General features: G+C 44.3%; 1 protein-coding gene across 4 annotated transcripts in view; it reads right to left on the bottom strand.

Moving 5' to 3' along the window:
• PDPK1 (3-phosphoinositide dependent protein kinase 1) overlaps positions 1-25519 on the bottom strand; it is an 81040-nt gene that overhangs the window by 32161 nt on the left and 23360 nt on the right. For 3 of the 4 annotated variants that reach the window (XM_036280760.1, XM_036280761.1, XM_036280763.1), the window contains exons 2-6: positions 18676-18942; positions 15408-15450; positions 15005-15142; positions 9857-10001; positions 8866-8963 (exon numbers count right to left, since the gene is read on the bottom strand). In XM_036280760.1, the coding sequence (XP_036136653.1) occupies positions 8866-8963; positions 9857-10001; positions 15005-15142; positions 15408-15450; positions 18676-18942 (691 nt within the window). Of the gene's footprint in view, positions 1-8865; positions 8964-9856; positions 10002-15004; positions 15143-15407; positions 15451-18675; positions 18943-21448; positions 21501-25519 lie in introns of those variants that run through there. The other variant, XM_036280762.1, reaches the window with a different exon arrangement.

Below are 25519 nucleotides of genomic sequence, written 5' to 3'. Positions count from 1 at the left end.
TAGCACTGGACTGTGTGACACAAAGTTCAACTGCAGACCTGGGTTGGGTGACAGTGGGACCCTCTGGACCCACCCATCACCAGAGAGAGGAGGCACTGACACCCATTTTACCCCAGTGACCCTCAAGGACACCTTGGGGACCTCATCAATAACCAAACATCCCTGACAAAGAACCATGGGTATAATCTGCCTGCCCCACCACATTGCTCCTGAGGCATCCTCCATGGGATCTACTCTGGCACTGGGGACCACACAGCTGCTCTTGGCCTTTCCCCCATGACCCTCAGAGGATGAAGGATCAGGAATTCCATCGTCAGAACCACCTACCACCTGAGATCAAATAGATTCTCTAAGGAGAGTGGCCGCACATTTCACTCACAGCAACCTGTCTCCCATGACCCTCCAGGCTGGCACTGTGTAACTAGCATATAGACGTTTGCTGCCTACCTTCATGATGGAAGCAAATGTTTGATTTCACTGAAGGGTTAATGAAAATCAATAATTTCCTGCTCTCCAGTCTCAGGGCTGGCTGGCTTCTATCTGTGACACCAGGGTAAAAGCCCCAGAGAGAGCATTAGAAAACCATAGAGGTAATCTAGCCACCTCCCCCTGGAAGCTCAGAGACAAGCCAAAGGTCAAACTTCTCCAGCTATTGGAAAACCACGCCCAGAACCCACCACTGGTCAACACAGCCTCCTCTATGCCACTGAACCCCTACCTGCAGGACACATGGTCAGGGGAAAGGAAAAGGGTACTGGGCTGGGTTGTTGTCTCCAGCCTCAAAGTGGTTCAAAGAAAGCGATCAGCATACTGGGCTATGGACCACACTGGCCACCACAGATCTATAAGTCAGACTCTGAGGTGCCAGTGGGAAAGGTGGGACCTGAAGAAGTGTTCCTGAGGTTAGGAGCCACCCAAACTCTCTTCAAGCCAAAAGCACAGACTGCTAATGTTTTACCCACAAACCCACACATGAAACACAGCAAACATTCACAAAATACGGTCACCTCTTGGACAGAAGACAAGAAAATGGAATACTGAAACACATAAAAAGGAGTCTAGCCCTAGCCAGTGTGGCTCAGTTGGTTGGGCATCATTCCATGCACTGAAAGGTTGCCAGTTCAATTCTAGGTCAGGGTACATGCCCAGGTTGTGGACTTGATCCCCAGTAGGGGACATGCAGGAGGTAGACAATCAATACCCCCCCCCTTCCCCTCTCTCTAAACACAATAAAAATATTTTTTTTAAAATAAAGAGTCTGCAAGTGAGATTTATCCCAGAAATGCAAGGGTGATTCAACATACAGGAATCAATCAATGTCAAATACACTATATCATTAGAATAAAGGACAAAAATCATATCATCACCTCAACAGACGCAGAAAAAGCATCTAACAAAAATTCAACGTTCCTTTTTTTTTTTAATTTTCACCCGAGGACATTTTTCCATTTTTTGTTCAGATAGAGCGGGAGGAAGAGAGAAAGAGAGAAACATCAATGTGAAAGGGACACATTGAGTGGCTGCCACCCGCACAAGCTAACCAGGGCCGGGGATAAACTGCAACCAAGGTATGTGCCCTTAGCAGGAACCAAACCCTGGTCTCTCCAGACTGCAGGCTGACACTCTAACCACTGAGCCAAACCAGCCAGGGCTCAACGTTCTTTCATAATAAAAATACATAAAACAGAACAGAAGGGAACCTCCTCAATCTGATAATGGCATCTATGAAAAAGCCAAAACTATGGCTGGTGTGGCTCAGTTGGTTGAGAATTGTCCCAAGCATGAGAAGGAAGCCAATTCGATTTCCAGTTAGGGCATGGCTTGATACTCAGTAGGGGGTATGCAGGAGGCAGATAATCAATGTTTCTCTCTCATTGATGTTTCTCTCTCTCTCTCCCTTCCTCTCTCTGAAATCAATAAAAATATATATTTTTAAAATGTTTAGAAAAAGAAAAAGCCAAAGCCAACCTTTACTCAATAATGAAAGATTGAAAGCTCTTCCCCTAAGGTAAGGAACAAGACAAGGATGCTACTCTTGCCATGTCTATTCAACATTGTAGTGGAGGGTCTACCATGACAATTAGGCAAGAAAATGAAATAAAAGGAATCCACATTAGAAATCGAGGTACATGCCCTGTAATCACAGATGACATGATCTTGTATATAAACATCATCTGTATTTCTTTTCTTTTTTTTTTTTAAATCCTCACCTGAGGACATGCTTAGAGAGAGAAAGAGAAACATTGATGTGATAGAGAAACATCAATCGGTTGCCTTCCATACATGCCCCAACTGGGGATCAAACACGCAACCCAGGTTTGTGCCCTGACAGGAGATTGAATCGGCACAGGGTAACAACACTCAATCAACTGAGCCACTTTGGCTGGGCTCAACTGTATTTCTATACACTTGCAATGAACAATCTGAAAATAAAAGTAAGAAAATTCCATTTATAATAGCCTCCAAAATACTTAGAAATAAATTTCATAAAAGTGCAAAGCTTATACACTGAAAACTACACAAGATTTTAAAAATAAATTACAAAAGATCTAAATAAATACAGACATCCATGTTGAAGGATCAGAACTTAATATCGTTAAGATGGCAATAGAGACAGTCCCTGATTTACAATGGTTTGAGTTACAGTGGTTTGGTTTATGATATTTTACTTCACAATGGCACAACACTGTACTTTGAATTTTGGTCTTTTCCCAGACAAGTCATATGTGGGACACTGGGCAGTGAGCCACAGCTCTCAGTCAGGCACACAATCACAAAGGTAAACAATCGATCCTCTACAGTGTACTGTGTTGCCAACATTTTTGGATATTATATTCTGAGCACATTTAAGGTATGCTAGGCTAAGCTATGATGTTCACTAGGTTAGGTGTATTAAAGGTATTTCTGACTTCCGATATTTTCAACTTACAATGGGTTTATCAGGACATAACGACATCACAACTTGAGGGGCATCTGCACTCCCAAACTGATCTTTACATTCAACACAATCACAACCCAAATCCCAGCTGGCTTTCACTGAGCACAGTGTTTTCAAGGTTCATCCACATTGTAGCATTCATCAGAACTTTATTCCTTTTCATGGCTGAATAATATTCCATTGTATGAATAGACCACATTATATCCTTCATCAGTTAATGGACACTTGAGTTGTTTCCACTTTTTGACTATTAGGAATAAAGCTGCTATGAACATTCCTACACAACTTTTTATGTGAACATGTTTTCAATTCTCTTGGATATACACCTAGGTGTAGAATTGCTGAGTTATAAGGTAACTATGTTTAAACTTTGAGGAACTGCCAGACTGTTTCCCAAAGTGATTGCACCACCTGACATTTCCACCTGCAGAGTATGAGGATTTCATTTCTCCACATTCTTGCTACTACTTACCTTTTTTAAAAAATTGTTTTTTTTGCCCTGGCCGGTTTGGCTCAGCGGTTAAAGCGTCGACCTGCGGTCCTGAGAGACCCGGGTTCGGTTCCCGCTAAGGGCGTGTACCTCGGTTGCAGTTTATCCCCGGCTCTGGTCAGTCGTGCGGGTGGCAGCCACTCGATGTGTTCCTTTCACATCGATGTTTCTCTCTCTCTCTCTCTCTGTTCCTCTCTTTCCCTCCCACTCTACCTGAACAAAAAATGGAAAAATGCCCTCGGGTGAGGATAAAAAATAAATAAATAAATAAATAAATAAAAATGGTTTTTTTCTTTATTGATTTTAAAGAGAAAGGAAGGAAGAGGGAGAGAGGTAGAAACATCAATAAGAGAACACCGAGAAGCCACCTCCTGCATGCCCCTCACTGGGGATCAGGCCCACAACCTGGGCATGTGCCCTGACCGGGAATCGAACCGGCGACCTCTTGGTGTGTGGATCAATGCTCAAACACTGAGCCACACCGGCCAGGCTATTTATCTTTTATCCTAGCCATCCTAGTGGGTATGAAGTGGTATCTCATAGAGGTTTTGATTTGCATTTCCCTCATGACATTGAATACCTTTCCATGTGTTTATTGGAAATTTGTTTATCTTCTTTGGAGAAATGTCTATTTAGACCCTTTGTACATTTTGTAAATTTTTTTTTTCAAATATGAGTTCTTAATGTATTCTGGATACAAGTCCCTTATCAGATATCTGATTTAAAAATACTTTTATTTCCTATTCAGTGGGTTCATTTTACTTTCTTAATAGTATCACGGCACAAAAGTTTTTAAACTTGATGTGGTCTAATTTATCTTTTTTTTTTTTTTTCTGTTGTTTATGCCTTTGGTATTGTATCTAAGAAACCATTTCCTAACCCAAAGTCATGAAGATTTACTCCTATGCTTACTCCCAAGAGTGTTAATAGTTTTATTTTTTTTTTTTTTGTACAGACAGAGTGGGAGGGAGAGAGAGGAAGAGAGAGAGAGAGGGAAACATCGATGTGAAAGGGACACATCGAGTGGCTGCCACCCGCACGACCAACCAGGGCCGGGGACAAACTGCAACCGAGGCACATGCCCTTAGCGGGAACCGAACCCGGGTCTCTCCGGACCGCAGGTGGACGCTCTAACCGCTGAGCCAAACCGGCCAGGGCCCAAGAGTGTTAATAGTTTTAGATCCTACATTCAGACCTCCAATCTATCCAAGTTAACCTCTGAGTTAACTTTTGTGTATGATGTGGGTGAGGCAGGGGTAATAATGTTTTTTATTTTTATTTTTGTTAATCCTCACCCGAGGATATTTTTTCCACTGATTTTTAGAGAGAGTGCAAGGAAGGGAGGTGTAGTGGAGAGAGAGAGAGAAACATTGATATAAGAGACACACATCAATTGGTTGCTTCCTGCATGTGCCTCAACCAGGGTTAGGATTGAACCTGCAACCCAGGAATTATTCCTGGTCAGGAGTAATAACGTTTTTTATTACTTGGTCAACATTGGAGGATGATAGTGAACAACTTGAGGGGCATCTGCACTCCCAAACTGATGTGATCTAATTTAAAACTCATGGTTTTCAAAAGTAGCAAATAAAGGGGAAAGAACAAGCATTTATCCTGTTTTTCCTCCAAAATCAATACTACTAGTTAAGCAAATAGTTGCTATGGGGAAGTTTCTCTTTAAAGAAGAATTCCATCTCATGAATGAAAGAATTAGACTATAATCATTCTGTATTCTCTACTGAATTAATGGATCTAAGCCACGATAGTTTCAAAGGACTGTTGACATCACAGAGGGAGAAATGAATGAATGTCAAATGCTTCTTAATAAAGAGGGCACCACCACCAGACTTTAGTGTGAGGACTGAATCTGAATTTGATCAAAGTGGCCAGCTCCAGCAGCCAATTTACAGGATGTACTGAGAGGAGGAGCATGTTACATGACTCCACAGAGATGCAATCAGGAAACTTTGTAACACCAACGACCTAGTTTCTTCAACAAACTGCAAGGGAAAAGAATGGGGGGTGCACGCCACAGATGAAAAGAAATATAAGAGCCCGGCCAGTGTGGCTCAGTGGTCGACCATTGACCCATGAACCAAGAGGTCGCTAGTTCAATTCCTGGTCAGGGCGCGTGCCCAGGTTGCGGGCCAAATCCCCAGTGGGGGGCATACAGGAGGTAGCCAATTGATGTTCTCTCTCATCAACGTTTCTATCTCTCTCTCCCTCTCCCTTCCTCTCTCTAAAACCAATAAAGGAAAAAAAAATTTAAGAGACAAATTAGCTAAGCTCAAATGTAGGAACTTTCGCCATCCACAGAGGGGCCATATGGAGAGGGTGCAGCTGGAGTGATAGAATGATTTTGGCTCTGAAGCCTTCCTCCTCCATCCCCTGGCTTCAACTGGCCCCCACCCCACACCAGCAGACCCACCCCTCCTGTTTGGTGAGTGAAGCCTCCACACCTGGCTGTATACCAGAAACACCTACAGTTCAGGACACATGTTTTGAGACACAAACCCCAAGTCTCAACTTCCAGGGCCCCCAAGCAAACAGGGCAAAGGCCAGGGACACAGCCACAGACAAGGGGTTTACTCCACATGATTAAGCTGTCCTCAACAGAAACGTCTGTGGGACCCATGTGAAGGTCAGAAATTATAAGTCCTTTGTGCTGGAAGTTGCTCATCAATCCCACATGAACTCAATAGCCCCTGCTGTCTCCCACCCCTGCCACTCCGACCCAACAGGCGGCAGTGAGAGAGAGATGCACGACTCATCCTTTCTAGGAGCAGTCCACTGGGACAAAGGTCTGTGAACAGAGACAACCTGCCTCTTGCTAGGAGGAAGGTGAACATGCTTACTGCACAGCTAAAAAATCTGAGTTTCCTGTCCAGCCGGTGTGGCTCAGTGGGTGAGCATCAACCCATGCACCAAGAGGTTACCAATTCGATTCCCAGTCAGGACACATGTCCAGGTTCTGGGCCAAATTCCCAGAGAGTGGCATGCAGGAGGCGACCAACTGATGTTTTCTCTCACTGATATTTTTCTCTCTCTCTCCCTCTCTAAAAAAATCAATAAAGGAGAAAAAGAATCTGAGTTTCCACCAACACTTTCCTTCTGGAAGCTTTAAGGTGTTTTTTGGGAAATCATCTCTGCACAAAAGTTTTTTTTTTTTCTTAAAGCTAATGCAGAAATAAATTCTAAAGTACTTCAAACAGAAAATGAGAGTGAAGTCACTAAAATGAAACAATCACAAAATTATATATGTTTCTTCCTTTTCCTCTAGGAATGAAAAAAAAAAAAAGATCCAACTCATCTATAGATACAAGCAATTCTCCCTCGTTTACAATTAAGGACTTCTAGCCTCCTGCTTCCATAAAAAAAGAAAAGCAAGCTTATTTTACTATTTCACCAATGCATTTAAATTCTTATAATTTTTCAATTATAAGGGCAACAGGACTAGCTTGTGCCAAACAGCAGATTCTGAAGGAAATCTACATGAAGGGAGAAAGCACAATGCAGACCCTGAGATGGGTGGTTCCCAAGGCTGACTGGGGAGATGGCAGAAATCACAACCAGGTGATAAGCAGCCTAACAAGAACATTTAGGGATATAGCAATTCCTATTGGGTTCACTTCTGTCGTGGACAATGCTATGGTTATGGGTTATACCATGTCCATAAAAACATGATTACTGGCCAATAAAATGTTACTATGCAATAGGCATGGCTCAAATAGATCAAGGTTTTGGGGCATCTCACAAGTGCCAGCAGGATTTCCTTGGCTTTGAGCATCTCCTGGTGGGAGGCCACCCATCCTCTGACGCCCTCTGTGGGAAGGAGGTAAAGGGAGCTACAAAAGACAGGCGAGTGAGGCCAGGACTAAGACTTGCTGAAATAAAACATGTTTTATTTCAGCCTCAGAAGTGTGGTGCTTTAGGATTCTCAGAGAAGTTCCCAAATCCAAGATGCAGAGATTAAAGCATTAACTGAATCTTAACAGAAGCTGTTTGAAAACATGGGGCTGGAAAAAAACCTGGAAAGGAAAGATAAGGTACTTTGCAGAAGGAAACCCATGGATGCCCAACCAGGCTCACCAGGTACTTCCCAGCAGCACAGGTTTGTGTGTCTGCCCACACTTGGCTGGGATGAGTAAACTGCGGGCGTCAGCCCAGTGGCTGCCTAACATGCTGTTAATCCAGCCGCAATTCAAGCCCAAAACAGAGGAGGCCAGCCCAGGTGAGCTAGAGGGCTTTCTGAAAAGCCAAGTTCCTCCCCACCGCTATGCAGTGCTCATAGTTTTCCTTTTCCACAAGAGAGCAGCTATAACAAAGTGGATGCTTTAGTATAAATCTTTCTTTCTCCAACAAACCCTATATTCAACCAAACATATCCATTAGCCCAAGTGCTTTTCACCAAGGTCCTCCTCTCAAGGCAGAGATTCGTGCACTCTGTTGAGGTCCCTGCAACAGCCTCTTAGGTCAGGGTAACTCTGATAGTCACAACTGTCCCAAGACCCAAAGTTCATTTTCATTAACTTGCACAGTGGCCCTCAGCCTCCCCCAAACCTCACCATAAGCACTTTATCTTCTTTCTACACCAACACTTGACAACCATTTTCAAAAGTAAAATTGCCATTCTTTATAATTCCTGAGTTTGATTGATTTCCATCCAACAAACACCTGAAGGGCAGCAAGGAACCCCTGTTGAGATGCCCTCTGGCTAGCTAAGACACCCAGGACACTTCTCTGGCCCAAGTTAGCAACTCCTCCTAGGGTGATAAAGCTGTCACAATACACAATCCAATGCTAGGACTCACCCTAGGGGAAAAGTGATTAGAAAAGTGTGCAATCAGAAACATGCCTTTGACCAGCAAGTAAAAATCAACCCCTGGTTCTATGAGTCTGTAGAACCTCACTATAATGGGGTGTGCCTGGGCCGTCACTGGCAACTGCACACAGGAGGCAGGGATAAAGACAGAAAGCTGGTGGGCACTGGGATAGAGAGATAGTACCCTTCCACCCCCCAGTTACAAATTGTAGTGCCAACAGGAAGAGCTGAGAGCTGACCACATTGACCCCATGCCCTTGCATGGGAGACCAGGAACAAATGTGACACCACAGCACCTTCTAAGACTAGGAAGGGTGAGCTACAGGGCACTCAAGGGTGCTCAAGAGGACCTGTGCCAACATGCAGAGAGAGCCTGGTGACCCAGCACCCCCCACTCAAGGCAGAGCAGACCAACCACAGGTGGCCTAGGAAGCCTCTCCCTCCACCCGTTAGAATAGGCTTTCCATGTGAAAGCTCAAGCATCTATTTTACAATAACAAAGATAATACCAACATCTGTCACTACATGAACACAATGTAATTCACCGCATTGCTAAGAGGTTGTTCTTGATCTAAACACTAAGCAGGATCAGATGGAAATAAAACACTCACATACCTTGTTTACTCTCTGGGGATAATACTTTTGCTGTTCCAAAATCTGTGATCTGGATGTGCATATCTTCATTTAACAAAATGTTTTCTGGTTTCAGGTCCCTGTGAAAGCAGATTTTTAATATTTGACATAAATATTTAAAACAGCAACATTATTTCATACTCTAAATTTTGCCAAAAACAAAGTGAACTGGTTAATATTTACAACCGTTACAGACTAACAACCAAGAATATAAGTCTAAAGTTCACAATGAACAAATATCAATTGCATACAATGAAGACAATCAAACTACATTACTTCATAACTGCATCTATTATTTTACTGAAGTATAATTTATCATTTTTTTATTTTAAAATAAAGTGCTTTTAAACTTATTGTTGCAATCACTCTACAATATATGTAAATCAAACCATCATGCTGTACAACTTAATTTATACAGTGATGTATGTCCATTTATAAAAAGCAATATTAAAGCCCTGGCCGGGTAGCTCAGTTGGTTAGAGCACCATCTCAATATGGTTGCAGGTGCAATCCAGGTCAGGGCGCATACAAGAAGCAACCAATGAATGCATAAATAAGTAGAGCAACAAATCTCTCTCTCCTTCTCTCCCTCTCCCTCTCCCTTCTTCTCCCTCTCCCTCCCTCCCTCTCACCCCCAAATAAAAATTTTAAAAATGCTCAATTTAAAAAAGAGCTTATTTGAATACTTTCAATTTGACTTTATCAGAAATTCATGGAAAAAAGGACCAGAAGAAGTACAGACAAAAGCCACAAGTGACAAAATAAAAGCAGCAGTCAAGATGGGTAAGAAAACCGTTAGCCTGGTAAAAAAGACAGGAGGAATTTCATCTGGTAGTTGAAAATCTGCGAGGCTCTCAATGTCAGGGTGATGTGAACTCTTCTTAGTTCTCACATCAGGCATCCCCACCCTCCATTAAATAAACCAGAGCTGCCCCCAACCTTGTGAGCAGAGCCCCAGTCCTCAGCTTGGTACCTGTGAATGATGCCCCTGCCGTGCAAGTACTCTAGAGCAGACACCATCTCAGCTGTGTAAAATCGGGTGCACGTCTCATCGAATGAACCAATTTTGCGAATGTATTTAAGTAGTTCTCCGTTTTTGGCATAACTAAGGCCAAAATCTAAATATTGCATAGTTAAGGAAGAATGTGAAAGTCATTTTAAAAAAAACTAACCTTAATAACCCAATAGCAATTTTTTAAATTAAGGAAAACTGAAGGTACCTGTGGCCCAAGACTGCTGCCCCTCTGTGAGTCAGACTCTGTCATGGTCAGACCCACGGCCGATGTGAATCCCAGACCCCAGCTTCAGGGCAAGTCTCCAAGGTAAGTTTCTCACCAAGAACACAATGACATAAGTCTCTCAGCCCGAGGGATCCTTCTGGACCCCACTGGCCCCAGGAGACACATGTGGCCCCAGTGAAGGGAGGCTGCTAGAGATGGCAATCAAATGCCTCTCTGCAGGCTTCAGCCAAGGTGTGTATGGTGGGGGCAGGGGGGGGTCCCCATCACAATCCAGTCTCCACACCTAAACAATGTGTACACATTTACTGAGCACCAGCTGCATTCCATATGCTGTGCTGAGTCAATTTACATAAAGGTTTTGCATATGAAAACTCTTTTCCATGTATAAAGTAACAAGTTTTGTAAGAGAAATGCCATTTTATTAACTTCTTGATTCAATCTATTTATTGGGCACCCATTGGGGAGAGACTCAAGAAACACAGTCATCTTTCCTTTGGACACCCACTACAGTGTGACTGTTTTATTTGTACTCTCCATTTTCAAAAGAGGACTAATGGTTGCAAAAATAAATGGATCCCAAATAACTGCTTCCTCCTACAAGCACCAAACATTTGCACCTATTAACGGAAATCTACAGGTACTTCGCTGCTCCGTGGCAGCTAGGGACAGGAAGGGGTTGGCCCGTGCTCAGGGTGTTCCATCTTGCTTCTGTTTGCCAAGGCACTAACATCTCCCACCAAGAAAGGAGCCTGAAGCTGCCGTAGAGTGAGGGCAAGCCCAGGAGGAAGGGACCGGCCACCAAGGCTGCCCAAACCTGCCCTGGATCCAGCCCTCTGTGGCCACCCAACCCCTCTAACAACTAGGATGTTTAAATGGAATCTCAGACAAAAACAAAAAACAAATCTTACTTCTAGGGAATGCAAAGGGCTTTGGCCAGGCCCCCTTCCCTCCTTGTCCTGCTCTGTCCTCTCCACAGGGAAGGCTACATACAGTCTCTGGCCTGCCTGACCCCAAGCAGGAGTTCAGTGCTGCCCTGGGCAGGTGGCCCCACCTGGACTAGCCGAGAAGCTTCACCACTTCACCAGTTAGGAGTGCTGTCTCCCAGGAGCCTGCAGCTCACAGAGGCTTGGCAACAGCCACCAGCAGAGCACCTCTTCCTGCTTCACGGGTTCTGCCCCTTATCTGACCATTCTCTGAGTTCTCGTTTCCTATGTGAGAGACACTTCTAGGTCCTGCACAGCTGTTAAGCTAAGGTGATTGGCAAGTTTTGAATATGACAGATACTGAGGATCACAGCTCCAAGCCCATATTCCCTCCAACTACACACATTTCTCAACCTCCAAAAGCATTTTTTCAGACCTCATTGGTCCATTTCCCATCCTACCTTCCTCAGTAAAGCCAATGCCCTTGGTCACTGAGGAAAAGTCTGTTCTAAGCGCATGAAGTGGGTAAATTCCAGGTAGGATGAGCACAGATCAGGACTGTAGCAGAGATTGGTGAGCCCAAAGCCTGCACTTTGCAGAGGAACCTGGCTCAGAGAGGTTAAGCAACTCAACTGACTCAAGGTCACAAAGCCAAGGAGGAATAGGACTGGAGCCCCGCCTCCTGAGGCCTAGGTACACTGCTCCTATCCCCAAGCTACAAGAGGGGACACACAAAGAGTAGGTGGGGGGTGGAGGTAGAATGTAAGCTAGCCAGTAACAGCCTCTGAAACCCCTCAAACTTCATCCCTGCAGGAAAGAAAGGCATCCTTGCTGCCACCATGGATTCAGTGCTCAGCCCAACACTGCAGCCTGGGAGGAAAGGTGGGCTTGAGCTCAGCGGTGTTTTGACCCCTCCTCCAGAGCCCCAGTTTCCAGGTTGCAACAGGGATGTCGCCAGGCTCTGCCTCCCCTGTCCTGAAAGGAGTTTGCCCCTGCAGTCACTCCAGTGTCTCCTCAATGTGTAAATTATAGCTAAAGGGAGTGTGGTGTGCATATCGGGGCTTTCTCTTCAGGTAGTTTCCTTTTCTTTCTCTCTTAATACAGTGTATGCCACTAAGGATTTTAACTTGGGGCAGAAGTCCTTGGTTTCACTTCTGTCTGAGGTAAAACAATCCCTCACAGCCTTCACAGGCATTGAAATTTGCCTTAAAATTTAAGAGCAACAGTTATGGCTAGACAAAGACCTAGAGTTCCCTCCACCTGCATTGCTGTGGCCAATCCCATCTGAAATTAGACAGCAAGCTCACTCATCTAGACTCTGAGCAAACTAATCCCAGTTCACATGACCCTGGGAGAAGATAAAGCCAAGTGTGTACGATCTGTTGGAGCGCCCCCAACCAACAAGACACATTGTCCCATTGGCTCTACAAAAAGCCAGGCCCCAAGGGCACAGTCGTATGGGTACCAGGGAGCACAAGGAGTGAGGAGTCAAAGTGGCCTCAGAGGTGAGAAAGATATAGAACAGACGTGAAGAAGACCATTCAATGCCCTCAGGAGGCCACTAATGGCTGCTGCATGGCATGACAGCAGAGAGGTAGGGACAAGAGTGATGCTGGAGCCAGGTAGAGAGCAAACATTCTGCAGTATCTAAAAAACACCAACAAGGAACCCCCTCCCCACCCCACATACTCTTGGCTACTAGGCTACTCTTCTGCTCCTCTTTACAGCAAATCTACTAGGAAGAACCTGCCCTGTGCGCTATCTGCACTTCCTCCCCTCTCTCTCAAATCTTTCTCCCACTTCCAAACTGCCATTGTCAACAACTTGCACAGGGGCCAATCCACAGGTCAGGCCATATACCCCATGCACTTGACCACTCAGCAGCATCTGGCCAGGCTGCAGGACTCTCCTTCAGAGTCCTGTGTTTCTGTGGCCCCGAGGTCTCTGTCCTCTCAACTCACTAGCAACACCCACCCCCAGCCTTCTAGAAGAGTCCCTTCCTAGTGCCGATCTCTATGTGTCGGGGTAACCCAGGCTCAGGCCTTGGACCTTTTACCCTTGCTGAGTGTCCTCTCCAATGGCTAGTCAGCCTGCTAAGGCAATCCTGATTCCTCCCTGTGCTGTGCTGACAGCCACCCAGCAGCCCACTTGACCCTCCAGTAGTTAGCATCTACATATGTATTAAATGCTAATGCAACATCCACTCCTGGTTTGGCCTCTCTCCAGTCTCTTCTGGCTCAATTACAATACCACTGCACACCCAGGCTCTGAGGTCCACATCCAAGAGCCACCTTGACTCCATTCTCCCTCCCCCGTTCACTTATAAGAGCCTTACTGAAGCAGCAGCCAGAGGGAACGGCCACCTTGCTGGAGACGTCCCTGGCTCCCAGATACTTAGAAGAAGTCCAAAATTCTCACCAGGCCTCTGAAACTCAAAGAGCTAACCCCAACCCAGCCTTTTTGCCCCATCTACACATATGTGCTCCTGTCCTCACTCTGTTCAGGTCTCAGCTTGACACTGTCAACTCAGACCACTGAACTAAAACAGTAGCAGGATCTAATACTCCCTTACCTATCTTTACTACTCTTGGTCCCTTAGGTATTGATCACATGTGTTACCTAACTCCTGAATGGAAATTTAAGGTCCATAAAAACATCTTATTTACAATCACCCATCACCCAGCATGTATCAAAGACTTCTCAATAAACAAAAGAACAAACTCACCTGACAGTTGATAAAGTCAGAAAATGGTGTTAAAGGGGGAATAGGACTGAGCAAAGTTTTAACCCAGAATAATCTTTGTGTAGAGAGGAGGGAAAGGAATGGAAGCCTGAATTGGTAGGGATGGAAGATGGGGGAGGCACTGGACCAACTTTGAAAGTGGTGTGGTGAGCGAAATGGGCTCTGGAAACCTTGAAGAAAGGAGAAAAAGAACAGAGCCAAAACTGAGGTTTAAACCTGAACAAGCTCTGACAGTCCAGCTACTCTAGGTCAAGTAGAAACCAAGAACATCTGATGGGATTGAGAACAGTCACTGGGCAAACAGGGGCGGAGGGAAGTCTTGGTTTGGAAGAACAACTGCAGAAAAGGGACTGAGGAGTGAGGAGAAACTGGTCAGCCTGGCTGCATGATGGGCAGGCCCAGAGATAAGCTGCATGACATACACGTGTGGCCCACCCTGACCTCACTGCCATGGCGCCCTGCCTCCCTGATCCCTAAGCAAAGATAAGAGTTAGAGGAGAAGTCAGGGAACATAAGATGCCCCCAAATAAAGCAAAGAATCAGAGGGTATGACGTCTCTTTTGGAGATGCAGCTGCACAGCCATGGAGAGCCAGAGGCACTGGGTGATCAGAGGTAAAAACAGGCCATGAGAGCAGACTCCAGGATGATGCCATAGGGAACAGGAAGAGGGAGGCTGAAGACCCCAGGGAGAGGACAGCATCAAGGTATATTGCGAAAGGACTTGGGTTCCTGTAGGTCACTCCCTGGACTTCTCATCTGAAGGCTGAGCCTGATAAAAATGTCCCTTCCAACTAAACCCACATGCCTGAGCCAGAGGTCAGATAGGTGCCCATTTTCTAGGAGTCCCAGGTGCCCAAGATCATTCTTCCTCTCTCATTTCCCACCTGACACCAGGTAGATACCTCAAGGATGCTGGTTAGAGGAATACAGAAACCTTTGAATAAATGTAAGCAATGGGGTTAAAAGAATAACAATTCTTTAGCTATAATGCTTATCAATAAAAAAAAAAATCTAAAAAATGTTTGTGATGGTCTCCTTTGAAGTAACCCCAGGGAGCCACAGCCATGCTGTGAATTCCTTTACGTTTAGAATATACAGCCCTTTTCCTTTCCAGGTGAAGGGGCTACTTGAAAAAACAACAATGGTGCCATGGTGCCAAAATAATAAGGGGTCACTGTGTGATTTCAGAACGCTTTGACTGTTCAAAGGATACACAGCTTTTCATCATCCTGAAACGTGAAGTAAAGTTTAACAAAGAAGGGGTGATCCAGGCGCGACATCACATCTCTCTCTCTGGTTACATACGGGACCTTGTTCTCTTTGATAATGTGACGTTTCTCTAAAATTTTAACTTAAGGTAAGAGAGAAGGGAGTTACCACGATTTGAAATAGTAAGAAAATACTAAAGACACAACTCATAGAGGTAACTGGTATAAATTCAAATTTTTCACATAATGCAGCTACTGGCTTCACGGTCTCTCAGACAGACCAACAGTGTTCTATCCCCTCAAATCAGCACAGAAATCCCCCAAGCGCTGGGCAGTGCTGGGTGGTTGTGTGCCCAGAGGTGTGCTGTCCCTGCATTCCAGACACAGCTTGCTAGAGTTAGTACTTACTAGCATATTCCCTTGAGGTTGCCAGTTCTCGGGCCAGGACAACCTGGTTAGGAAGAAAGGGGAAAAGAGAAGAGAAAAAACACCAAATGTAACCAGGGCATTGAGTCTCAAAGCTACCCTGCAACCAATCACATAGGCTAACCCACCTCCACCATAAAATTACGTTTAAATATTTGAAATTACATTTAAATATTTTTGGTCTTGTGCTAACAAATATAACTGAATGCCAATAACCAAGTTAATGCATTCCCAGAGTTAACAGCAAACACATATATCTCTCTGTTTCCAGGAGGTTCTTCATCAGCTGCCAATAGTCCCCATTGTTCAGTGAGGTATACACGCAGGAACATCTAGACCAGTATCACTCTCCCAAAAAGTAGGAAGCAGCAGTAAATAAAACCTCCACAAGTGGATATTAGGAATGTCTTAAAAAAATAACTTTACGGTCCAGGTGTGGCTCAGCAGTTGAGTGTCAACCCATGGACCAAGGTCGCCAGTTCAACTCCCCATCAGGACACATGCCCAGGTTGTGGGCCCAATCTCCAGTGGGGGATATGCAGGAGGCGGCCAATCGATGTTCTTCTCATTGATGTTTCTATCTCTCTCTCCCTCTTACTTCCTTTCTCTCTAAAATCAATAAAGAAAAAAATAAAAAATAATAACTTTATGAATATGTCCTCAGTATATGTTTATTGCAAAAAGCCATCCTGTGTTTAGGCATTTTCAAATAATTGTTACCATGCATTTTATTTGATGCTGTTCTTAGATACCATAAATACCATCCCTGCTATCAAGGGCAGAGGAAACAAAATCACATGTGGCCTGCAGACAGTTCCTCCTTAGAGTCCTGTTTCCTCATCAAAGGCCACAGCCACACTCCCAGCTGTGTCCTCTCTGTGGTATACGCAAATCTGGTGCTCAAACACTACTTAGGGGACAGAGCACCAATGGGGTATCATACAACATAGGAAAGGCCTTTCTACACTAGCAAACCCTAGGTGCAACTTAAGCACCAACTTCCAGATGCCTGATGAGCCCAGTTTGATGGTGTGCTGGTGGCTGCCACCACTGCCAGCTGGTACAAATGTCTCTCCTGAAATATATCCAGGGGGAAGGGCCCAAGGACCAGAGAATAGATGAAAACCTGCCCAACTCCTGGGATATCCCTGGGCCTTCAGAGAAGACCTCAGGAGATCACAGCTGGATTCATCTGGCCCGAGTGTGAGTTATATGCCGGTATAAAATTCTTCAGCAGACTCAACAGAAGCAATCCTGGAAAAGTACTGTGTGAAATGCCCCACAGTCATTAGGAATGAGGTTGGACTGTACATATTCAAGTGGAAAGATCTCAAAGATCTTTCCAGAGGAATGCGCCTGTGTAGACTGTTAAGTTTCTTCTTGGGAACACGTACTAGCTATGTAAGTTAAAAGAACTGTTAAAGAATACTAATATTTAATGAAAACTTCTGAAAGAGATAGTTATGTCATCTTTCTCTTGTGTGAATTCAGTATTTCATATGCAGTTTTCCTTATGAACACAGGGCAGGGAGTGCCCCTCTTCCACAGAACAAGGCATGACACATCACTCCTCATCACTTGGGCTGATGAAAGAACTAATCTGGATGTCATGATTAGCCCCACGGAGCCAGACATGGAGTAATTTCACAAATAAATCCTCATTTTCCAGTCAAGATAAATGTCCAATGAAGTAAAGTTGAGAAAAGTAAGAATTCTTCTTTTACTGAACTGCTGCAAAACACCAAGGTTCTCTTCAAAATAGTTTCTTCCTCCTGAAAGCATCTGTAAGTATCAGAAGGACCAGGAACTATCCTCACAGTTGAAGGTTTTTATTCTAAGAACACAACTCTTTCATAATTTAAACAAAACTGCCAATTAAAAAATCTAAATTCGCCCTGGCCAGTTTGGCTCAGCAGTTAGAGTGTCGGCCTGCGGTCCAGAGAGACCCGGGTTCGGTCCCTGCTAAGGGCATGTACCTCGGTTGCAGTCTGTCCCTGGCCCTGGTTGGGTCGTGTGGGTGGCAGCCACTTGATGTGTCCCTTTCACGTCGATGTTTCTCTCTCTCTCACTCTATCTGAACAAAATATCAAAAAATGTCCTCGGGTGAGGATTAAAAAAAAAAAATCTAAATTCAAGTGTAAGAGGAGCAAAAATTAATATTAATTAAAACAATGTTAAAAACACGAGTGAGCTATAATATTTCATGTTCCTTGTATTTTGAAGCATTTCATAAATGTAAAAAGAGAAAAGGAAACAAATTTCACATAAGGTTTCTTCACAAAGGCCAGGCAAGAAGACTCATTGTTGAGGAACCCTGCTGCATTAGGGAGCTCTAGCACCAACCTGCTGTGTCCACAATGCCTCAGGACCCAGCTTGGAGATTATGGTAGCAGGGAATTATCTTTTTATGAAGGCACAGCTTTAGAGTGTGCCCTCCAGCTGGGGAGCAGGTACTCAGGCCTCCACCAAGCATGCAGCAAGCCCCCAGCACTGCCATAGCCACATGGGGCAGCCACCTCAACAAAGGGGCTGGTTTAAAACTTCTGCTGTAAGAGGAAAACTACCACAGAACAAACACAACTCACTCGGGTAGCAAAAAGAGTTACCCTGAGTGTGACTTGACAGTGTCATGAAAATATTTGTTTATAAATATAAAACCGAGGACACAGAATCTAGAGGCCAGAAGGTCTTGGGCTATAACTCTAGCAAGTGTCAAAATAAAGGTTTTAAAATGTTTCCCCCAAAACTCTAAAAAGATACTAAAACCAACACTAACATTTAATCTAAGGAAAAGAAAAGCTTCCTAGGGCCTTGCCAATGTGACACAAGGACATGGAATGTTACCTGGTTAGAATAAAGTGAACTGCCATTTAAAAAAAAAATAGGGGATGAGTTGGGTGGGGAGGGGGGGATCGAGAGGAGGGTGTCAATGGGGAAAAAGGAGAAATATCTGTAACAAAAATAAATTAATTAAAATAATTAAAATAAATGAATAAAAATTTTAAAAATAAGATCAAAAGATGCCTTTTAAAGGTTTCATGTACAAAATCATGGCTTAGATATTGTAGTCACATGATCTACTTGGTGGCTCCAAATCCCGTTCACAACAGGAGAGGAACTCCCAGGGGACTGAGACCCTTCTCCACAGGGAAGAACATCACCCTGGTATCTGGGTCTCCCAGTTCTGAGTCTGGAAGGTCAGCTTATCCAAGGAAAATACCATTATTCAACAAAAGGAGTATGTACTCACTGTTGAAAAAGAGCCTTCACCAAGAATTTTTCCAAATTTGAAGTCTTCAGGCCGTTTCTTCCGAGGCTGTGGTGGTGGCTGTGCGGCATGTTGCAGTGAGTTAGCACTTGGTCGGGACTCAGCCGCAGTGCTGTCCATGGTGGGGCCCTGCCTGCTACCACCACTGGGAACAACAGGGGCCGTGCCGGACTCAGTCTGGGTCCTTACCATTGATGGGGATGGGCAGGAACATAACACCACGCTGGACTGAATAGGAACGGTGTCATACTGGTGGACACAGAAAAAAGAGGTAAGATTCAAAGCAGTTTCCTTTCCCTAAACACATGAACTAAAGTGTTGACATTGTTTAAACACAAACGCCAAGTACAGGCAGGCCATTTGACATTCTGCCACATGGTTCAGGCTGCTGCCTTGTTCTCCCAAGTTACTTTCCTACTCAAATCCCAGCCCTCCCTATTCTGCTTTCCCACAAACCCCACCACCTAGTACCTATCTACCCTCATCCTCCTCCCTTAGCACTAAATGAGTCTCCAACACCCCCCTACTCCACCCAATGGCTAGTTAGCCTGCCCATCACTGCCCAGCTTAAACACCATCTGCAGCCAACCCTGTTCACAAAGTAAGTCGGCCCAAACCCTGTGACCATGGTGTTGGCTGTTCCAGAACCCCTTGCCCTGCTTAGGCACCCACAGCTGACATAAGACTGGACACATGGGAAGACACTCAATTTGGGTTTGAACAAACAGACTGGCTTGAGACTGCATCCCACAGCCAAACAGAATTTGAAGTGTGCAGTCCTGGAACACAGAAGTATAACTTAATGGAAAGAAGAGTCCAAGAATTGCCAACTACACATAAAAGTTATAGTTGATAAAAAGCCTCTAAAAAAGACTACAGTAGAGAAATTCGTTAACAATTTTGAAGATAACTAGAGCCAAAACAGTTATGTGTGCTCCTTACACACCAAATTAAAAAACTTAATTTAAAAAATTATTCAATGCAATCCCTATTAAAATCCCAACTGGTTTCCTTGCAGAAATCGATAAGCAGATCCTAAAATTCATATGGAAATTCAAGGGAGCCAGTGTAGCTAGACAATCTCAAAAAAAAAAGAACGAAGTCAGAGGACTCGTATGTGCAGATTTCAAAACTTACAAAAAACCTATAGTAATCAAGACAGGATGGTACCGGCATAAGGATAGGCACATAGATGAATAGAATAGAAAAGAAATAAATTCATGGCCAACTGATTTGACAGGGGTGCCAAGACCCTTCAATGGGAAAGAATAGTCTTTTCCACAAATGGTGCTAGGCCAACTGTATATCCACGTGCAAAAGAATGAAGTTCGATGCCTTACCCACATCATATACAAAATTTAACTCAAATAGATCAAAGATATACATATAAGAACTAAAACTATAAAACTCTTAGAGAAAAATATAGGAGTAAAATTTCAAAACCTTGGCAATGGTTTCTAAGATATAAAACCAAAAGCACAAGCTACAAAAGAAAGAAACAGGTCAAAGGGACTTCATCAAAATTAAGAACTTCTGTGCTTCAAAGTCACCATCAAGAAAGCGAAAAGACAACTCACAGAATGGGAGAAAATATCAGCAAATCATATATCTGATAAAGGACTTGTGGCCAGACTACATAAGGAACTCTTACAACTCAAAAACACAACAAAACAAAACACACACACACAAAATTTAAAAATAAAAAGCAGGCCCTGGCCAGTTTGGCTTAGCGGTTAGAGCGTCAGCCTGTGGTCCAGAGAGACCTGGGTTCAGTTTCCGCTAAAGGCACATGCCTCGGTTGCAGTTTGTCCCTGGCCCTGGTTGAGTCGTGCAGGTGGCAGCCACTCGATGTGTACCTTTCACGTCGATGTTTCTCTCTCTCTCCCTCCCTATCTGAACAAAAAATGAAAAAATGTCCTCGGGTGAGGATTAAAAAATTTTTTTAAATAAAAATAAGGAGCAGATCTGAATAAACATTTCTCCAAAGAAATACAAATGGTTGTTCAGCTGGTGTGCCTCAGTGGATTAAATGCCATCCCATGGACTGAGAGTTCGATTCCTGGTTAGGGTACATGCCCAGGTTATAGGGTCAATCCCCAGTGGCGGGTGTGCCGGAGGCAGCCAATCAATGTTTCTCTCTCACATTGATGTTTCTATCTCTTTCTCCCCCCACCCCCCCAAAAAATCAATGAAAACATTAAAAAAAAGAAATACAAATAGCCGATAAGCACATGAAAAGATGCTCATGCTCAACATCATCAACCATTATGGAAATGCAAATCAAAGTCACAATGAGATTTCAATTGAACCCACTAGGATAGCAAGAATAAAAAAGACAGATAATAGGAGATCTAACATGGTGTTGGGCAGGACTGTAGTGAGGGTGAGTGGGTGAGTGTGTGTGACAGTGTGCATGGGCAGCTGCCTGTTGGTGTGGGAACTCCAGGTGGGTGGGGTTGGGTGCTTCTGGAGGAGGAGCTGCTGGCGGCCACCACAAGATGCTCCACAGGGCACTTCTCACCACTTGAGTTTGAAGAGTGCACCATTTTGGAGGAACTGCAGGTTCCTCCACTGGAGGAGGCTGTGCAAAGCGACCATGACCCAGTGCTCTGAGGCCACAGACAGGAAGGTGCAACTAGGCCACTGCAACCCAATGCCCTGGTCACATGGGCCTGACACCACAACCCGGCATGCCTAAACTGGTGCCCCTGGACGACCAGACCCCACAGGACCCAATGCCCCTGGACACACAGACCTGCTGCTGCGACCAGGTAAGCCTGACCTGGAACCCCGGAAGACTGGACCCACTGAAATGAGGCAACAAAGAAACAACCATCAAATGAAAGAAAAGGAGGAATCGCCAGAACAGTAACTAAATGAATTGGAGGCAAGCAATTTATTAGATACAGAGTTCAAAGTAATGGTTATAAGGATGCTCAAACAACTTAGTGAGAACTACAAGGAACTTAGTGGGAATTTCATAAGCGTATCAAAAAAAAAAAAAAAAGGTAGAAATCATCAATAAGAATCAACAGAAATGAGGAATGACATAGATGAAACAGAATGCCCTAGAAGGAATCAACAGTAGATTAGAAGAAGCTGAGGACCGAATCAGCAAATTAGAAGACAAGATAAAAGAAAAATACCCAATCAGAGCAAAAAAAAATTTTAAAGCAGGAGGATAGTTTAAGGGAGCGCTGGGACAATCAGAAAGAATATATGCACCCCTATGTTCATAGCAGTGTTATTTACAATCACTAAGATCTGGAAAAGCCCAAATACCTATCAGTAGATGAATGGATAAAAAAAGCTGTGGTACATTTACACAATGGAATACTGTGTGACTGTAAAAAAAAAAAGGTCCTCTTACCCTTTGAGACAGCATGGAAGGGCGTGGAGATTATTATGCTAAGTGAAATAAGCCAGCCAGAGAAAGACCACTATCCCATGATCTCACTTACATGTGAAATATAATGAACACAATAAACTGATAAATAAAATAGAAACCAGAGGCATGGAAACATGGAAGAGGCAGACGAATTTCAGTGGGGGGATTAACCAAAGAATTTATATGCATTGCTCATGGACATAGACAATAGGGTGGTGGAGGCCTAGGGTAGGGTGGGAATGGGGTGGTGTGGGGGGCAAGGGGGGAAAAAAAGGGGGGGGGGTCTGTAATACTTTCAGCAATGAAGATTTTTTTTGTAATCCTCACCCAAGGATATTTTTACATTTATCTTCAGACAGAGTGGGAGGGAGAAGAGAGACAGAGAAACATTGATGTGAGAGTGACACATCGATTGGTTGCCCCTTGCACGACCCCAACTGGGGCCAGGGACAAACCGCAACCGAGGTTCAAATCAAACCCGGAATCAAACCCAGGACTCCCTGGTCCACTGGCAGACGTTCTAACCGCTGAGCCAAACCAACCAGGGCACATGATACATTTTCGATTGGGGGGATGAATCAATAGATAAGAATGATTAAATATGTTTTCAATACACAGAAACACCAAATACTGGCAAGACCAGGATAAAACAAGTATACTCCTACAACTGCAGCTGGCACTATAAACCTATGTTGCTGTTAAAACGTTTCTGGAGGAGGGTGTCAATGGGGGGAAAATGGAGGGACCATCTGTAATACTTTCAACAATAAAGATAAAATTTTTTTTAAGTTTCTGGGATAAAGCAATAACAGAATAGTTGTCAATGAGACATAGAAATACTGAACAGAAGTGGGTAAAATACAGTTAAAAATGTAGGTGGGCATTAAGAAAGGATTAGAAAGCATCATATCAGAAATGCATAAAAGTTGTACCCACCACCATAAAAAAATATTTTCTGGCTCTGACCCTGAAGCGTTTTAGCCGTGGCATCATTAGCCTACTTACCACCAGACTGATGTACAACATGAAATGAACTCAGAACACCCAGATTTGTTTCTATAATACTCCCCATTAAAAGAACCCAGGAGAGCATTTGACTCCATGTCTTGGAACAGAAGAAAGACAATCAATATGATTCAAGAATCCCTAGCTGGGGCTGAAAAGGGGGTTGCCTTCACAAGTTGTGGAAGCAGGAAAGGGCAGGGAAGCTGGCCTTGTAGGGGCTGCTACTAACCAAATAGTGCTGTAAACACTAAAAAGAACTAATCAGAATAAACTGAAACTGGGATATGAGTCTTGTAACAACACATACAGGTGATAAAAAAAAAAAATCAATATTATAACATGACAACAATTGAATGCTTAATTTTATAAATTTGAATAGCTAAGGGAATGCAGCCATACAAAACTGTTTGATGTACTATGTATACATTTGTTCATAAAGAACAGACAAAAATTTCCTCTCTACACTTAAATAGGGAAAGGAAACACAGAAACTATGAAGAAGCTAGAGTCCTGTAAAAACTTCACTAAGAACAGGAAAGACAGGTGGGCACAAAGTAATCAACAGTGTGCAGCGGGTGACAGCTCAGCCACCACAAGAGAAGATGCTCATCTTGAGATACACAAAACACATAACAAAGTAAAAAACAAATCTAGACAGAACATCCTGTAACCCAAACATGATGAGCATGGAGGTGGAGAAGGGAGGCAGCAGATGGCAAGAACAGGCAGGAGCCTGGGCAGTCCCCACATATAAACCTCGGCTCCATGAGGCAAGCAGGCACAGGCAGGGTCACCCTGGAATACACATCATGTCCCTGCTCCCAACCAAGGAGCCATCATCAAGAACTCTGGAGCTACACCACAGCCAAGAGGAGGAAGGCTTCTTTTACTTAAAGATCTGCAAAAGAGAAAGCGTTGCAGAGCTGCCCTTCTCTTTGTAAAATTTAAGTGTCAGATGTGCTGCTTCGTGTCCACACATGTGGATATAGAAAACTTCAAGCTTGACACTGCAGCAGCCCTGAAAACTACTAGTTAGACCAAATGTGCTACCAAAGCTCCTTCTCCAGGTGAGCTCACGTATGCAGTACACCTGAATAAGCCTTAGAACAGGCAATAGGTTCAGTTCTGTAGCTGCCCCCAATGTAGGGTTCATCCTGGAGATGCTGAGGTTACACCTAAGTACAGTCCACTAGGAGGAAGCCCACACCATGAGCCCCTAGCCTCAAGAAGTTTGGGGCCCGACGCATTATTTTATCCCAGTGGTTCTCAACTAGCCCAATTCTGCCACCTGGACCCCACCCCCACCTCTGACCCTTGCCAATGTCTGGAAACAGTCTGGATTGACATAACCAGAGAAGGGAGAGTGTTACTGGCATCTAGTGTGTAGGGGAAGGAATGCTGTAATACCCTACAATAAACAGGGCAGTTCTGTTTTTTTGAGAGGTTCTCATTTATCCTGTAGACTCTACCCTGCCTCCCACAAGAACCCCACCAAGTGTTCAGTGACTGCCCTCAAAGCACTCAGCAGTAGGGCAGGTCCGGTATGCAGTGAGACCCTGAACCACCCCTCAGAACAGCAGAGAAAGAAGCCCAAGAAAAAGAAGCTGATATTCACAAATGTAGCTGTGGCAGGTTGAAAAAGGCATGTTAAAAAAGCCTAAGGCTGCCCTGGTCGCTTTGGCTCAGGGGTTAGAGCACTGGCCTGCAGACTAGAGAGACCTGGGTTCGGTTCCTGCTAAGGGCGTGTACCTCGGTTGCAGTTTGTCCCCGGCCCTGGTTGGTCATGCGGGTGGCAGCCACTCGATGTGTCCCTTTCACGTTGATGTTTCTCTCTTTCTCTCTCTCTCCCTCCCTCTCTCCCTCCCACTCTATCTGAACAAAAAATGGAAAAAAATGTCCTCGGGTGAGGATAAAAAAAAATCCAAAGGCTGTGTTTGGGGAAAAAAACTAACATCCATGACCTAAACAGTATAAAATGGCAGTATCAAAGAGGCTTCACAGTAAGACTGCCAACCAGGCAGTACTGTGACTTTACATTGAGAAATACCGGACTAAGCAGAAGAGAGCACTCACAGCCCTCCAAAGCCAAATGGGCTTTCAGGAAGCTGGGGGAAGGAGGTGCAAGTGGCTAAGAGAGCTGGAGGAGACTAAGGAGGGTGAGGTGACACCCCACTCACTCAGCAGCCACATCCACATTCAACTCCCAAGCTAAAAACACCAACCTGGCATCCAAATGTCTAAGCACAACCCCCTACTCCCAGGAAAGCAGTCCTGCCACCCCAGCAGCCACAAAGCCATAACTCAAGGACACACAGCCAGGAAGGAGCAAGTACTTGCTTTCTTTTTCAGTTTTCCCTGGACTCCTGGCTCAAAACAATACGTTTAGGCGGGAACTCTACTTGGCATTGCTGTTTCCAAATGCCAGCCTTTAAC

The sequence above is a fragment of the Molossus molossus genome, unplaced genomic scaffold (assembly GCF_014108415.1).
Source record: "Molossus molossus isolate mMolMol1 unplaced genomic scaffold, mMolMol1.p scaffold_m16_p_3, whole genome shotgun sequence".
In the NCBI taxonomy this organism is placed as follows: domain Eukaryota; kingdom Metazoa; phylum Chordata; class Mammalia; order Chiroptera; family Molossidae; genus Molossus; species Molossus molossus.
The sequence above is the reverse complement of the archived record's forward strand: the minus strand, read 5'-3'. Positions and strand labels throughout refer to the sequence as shown.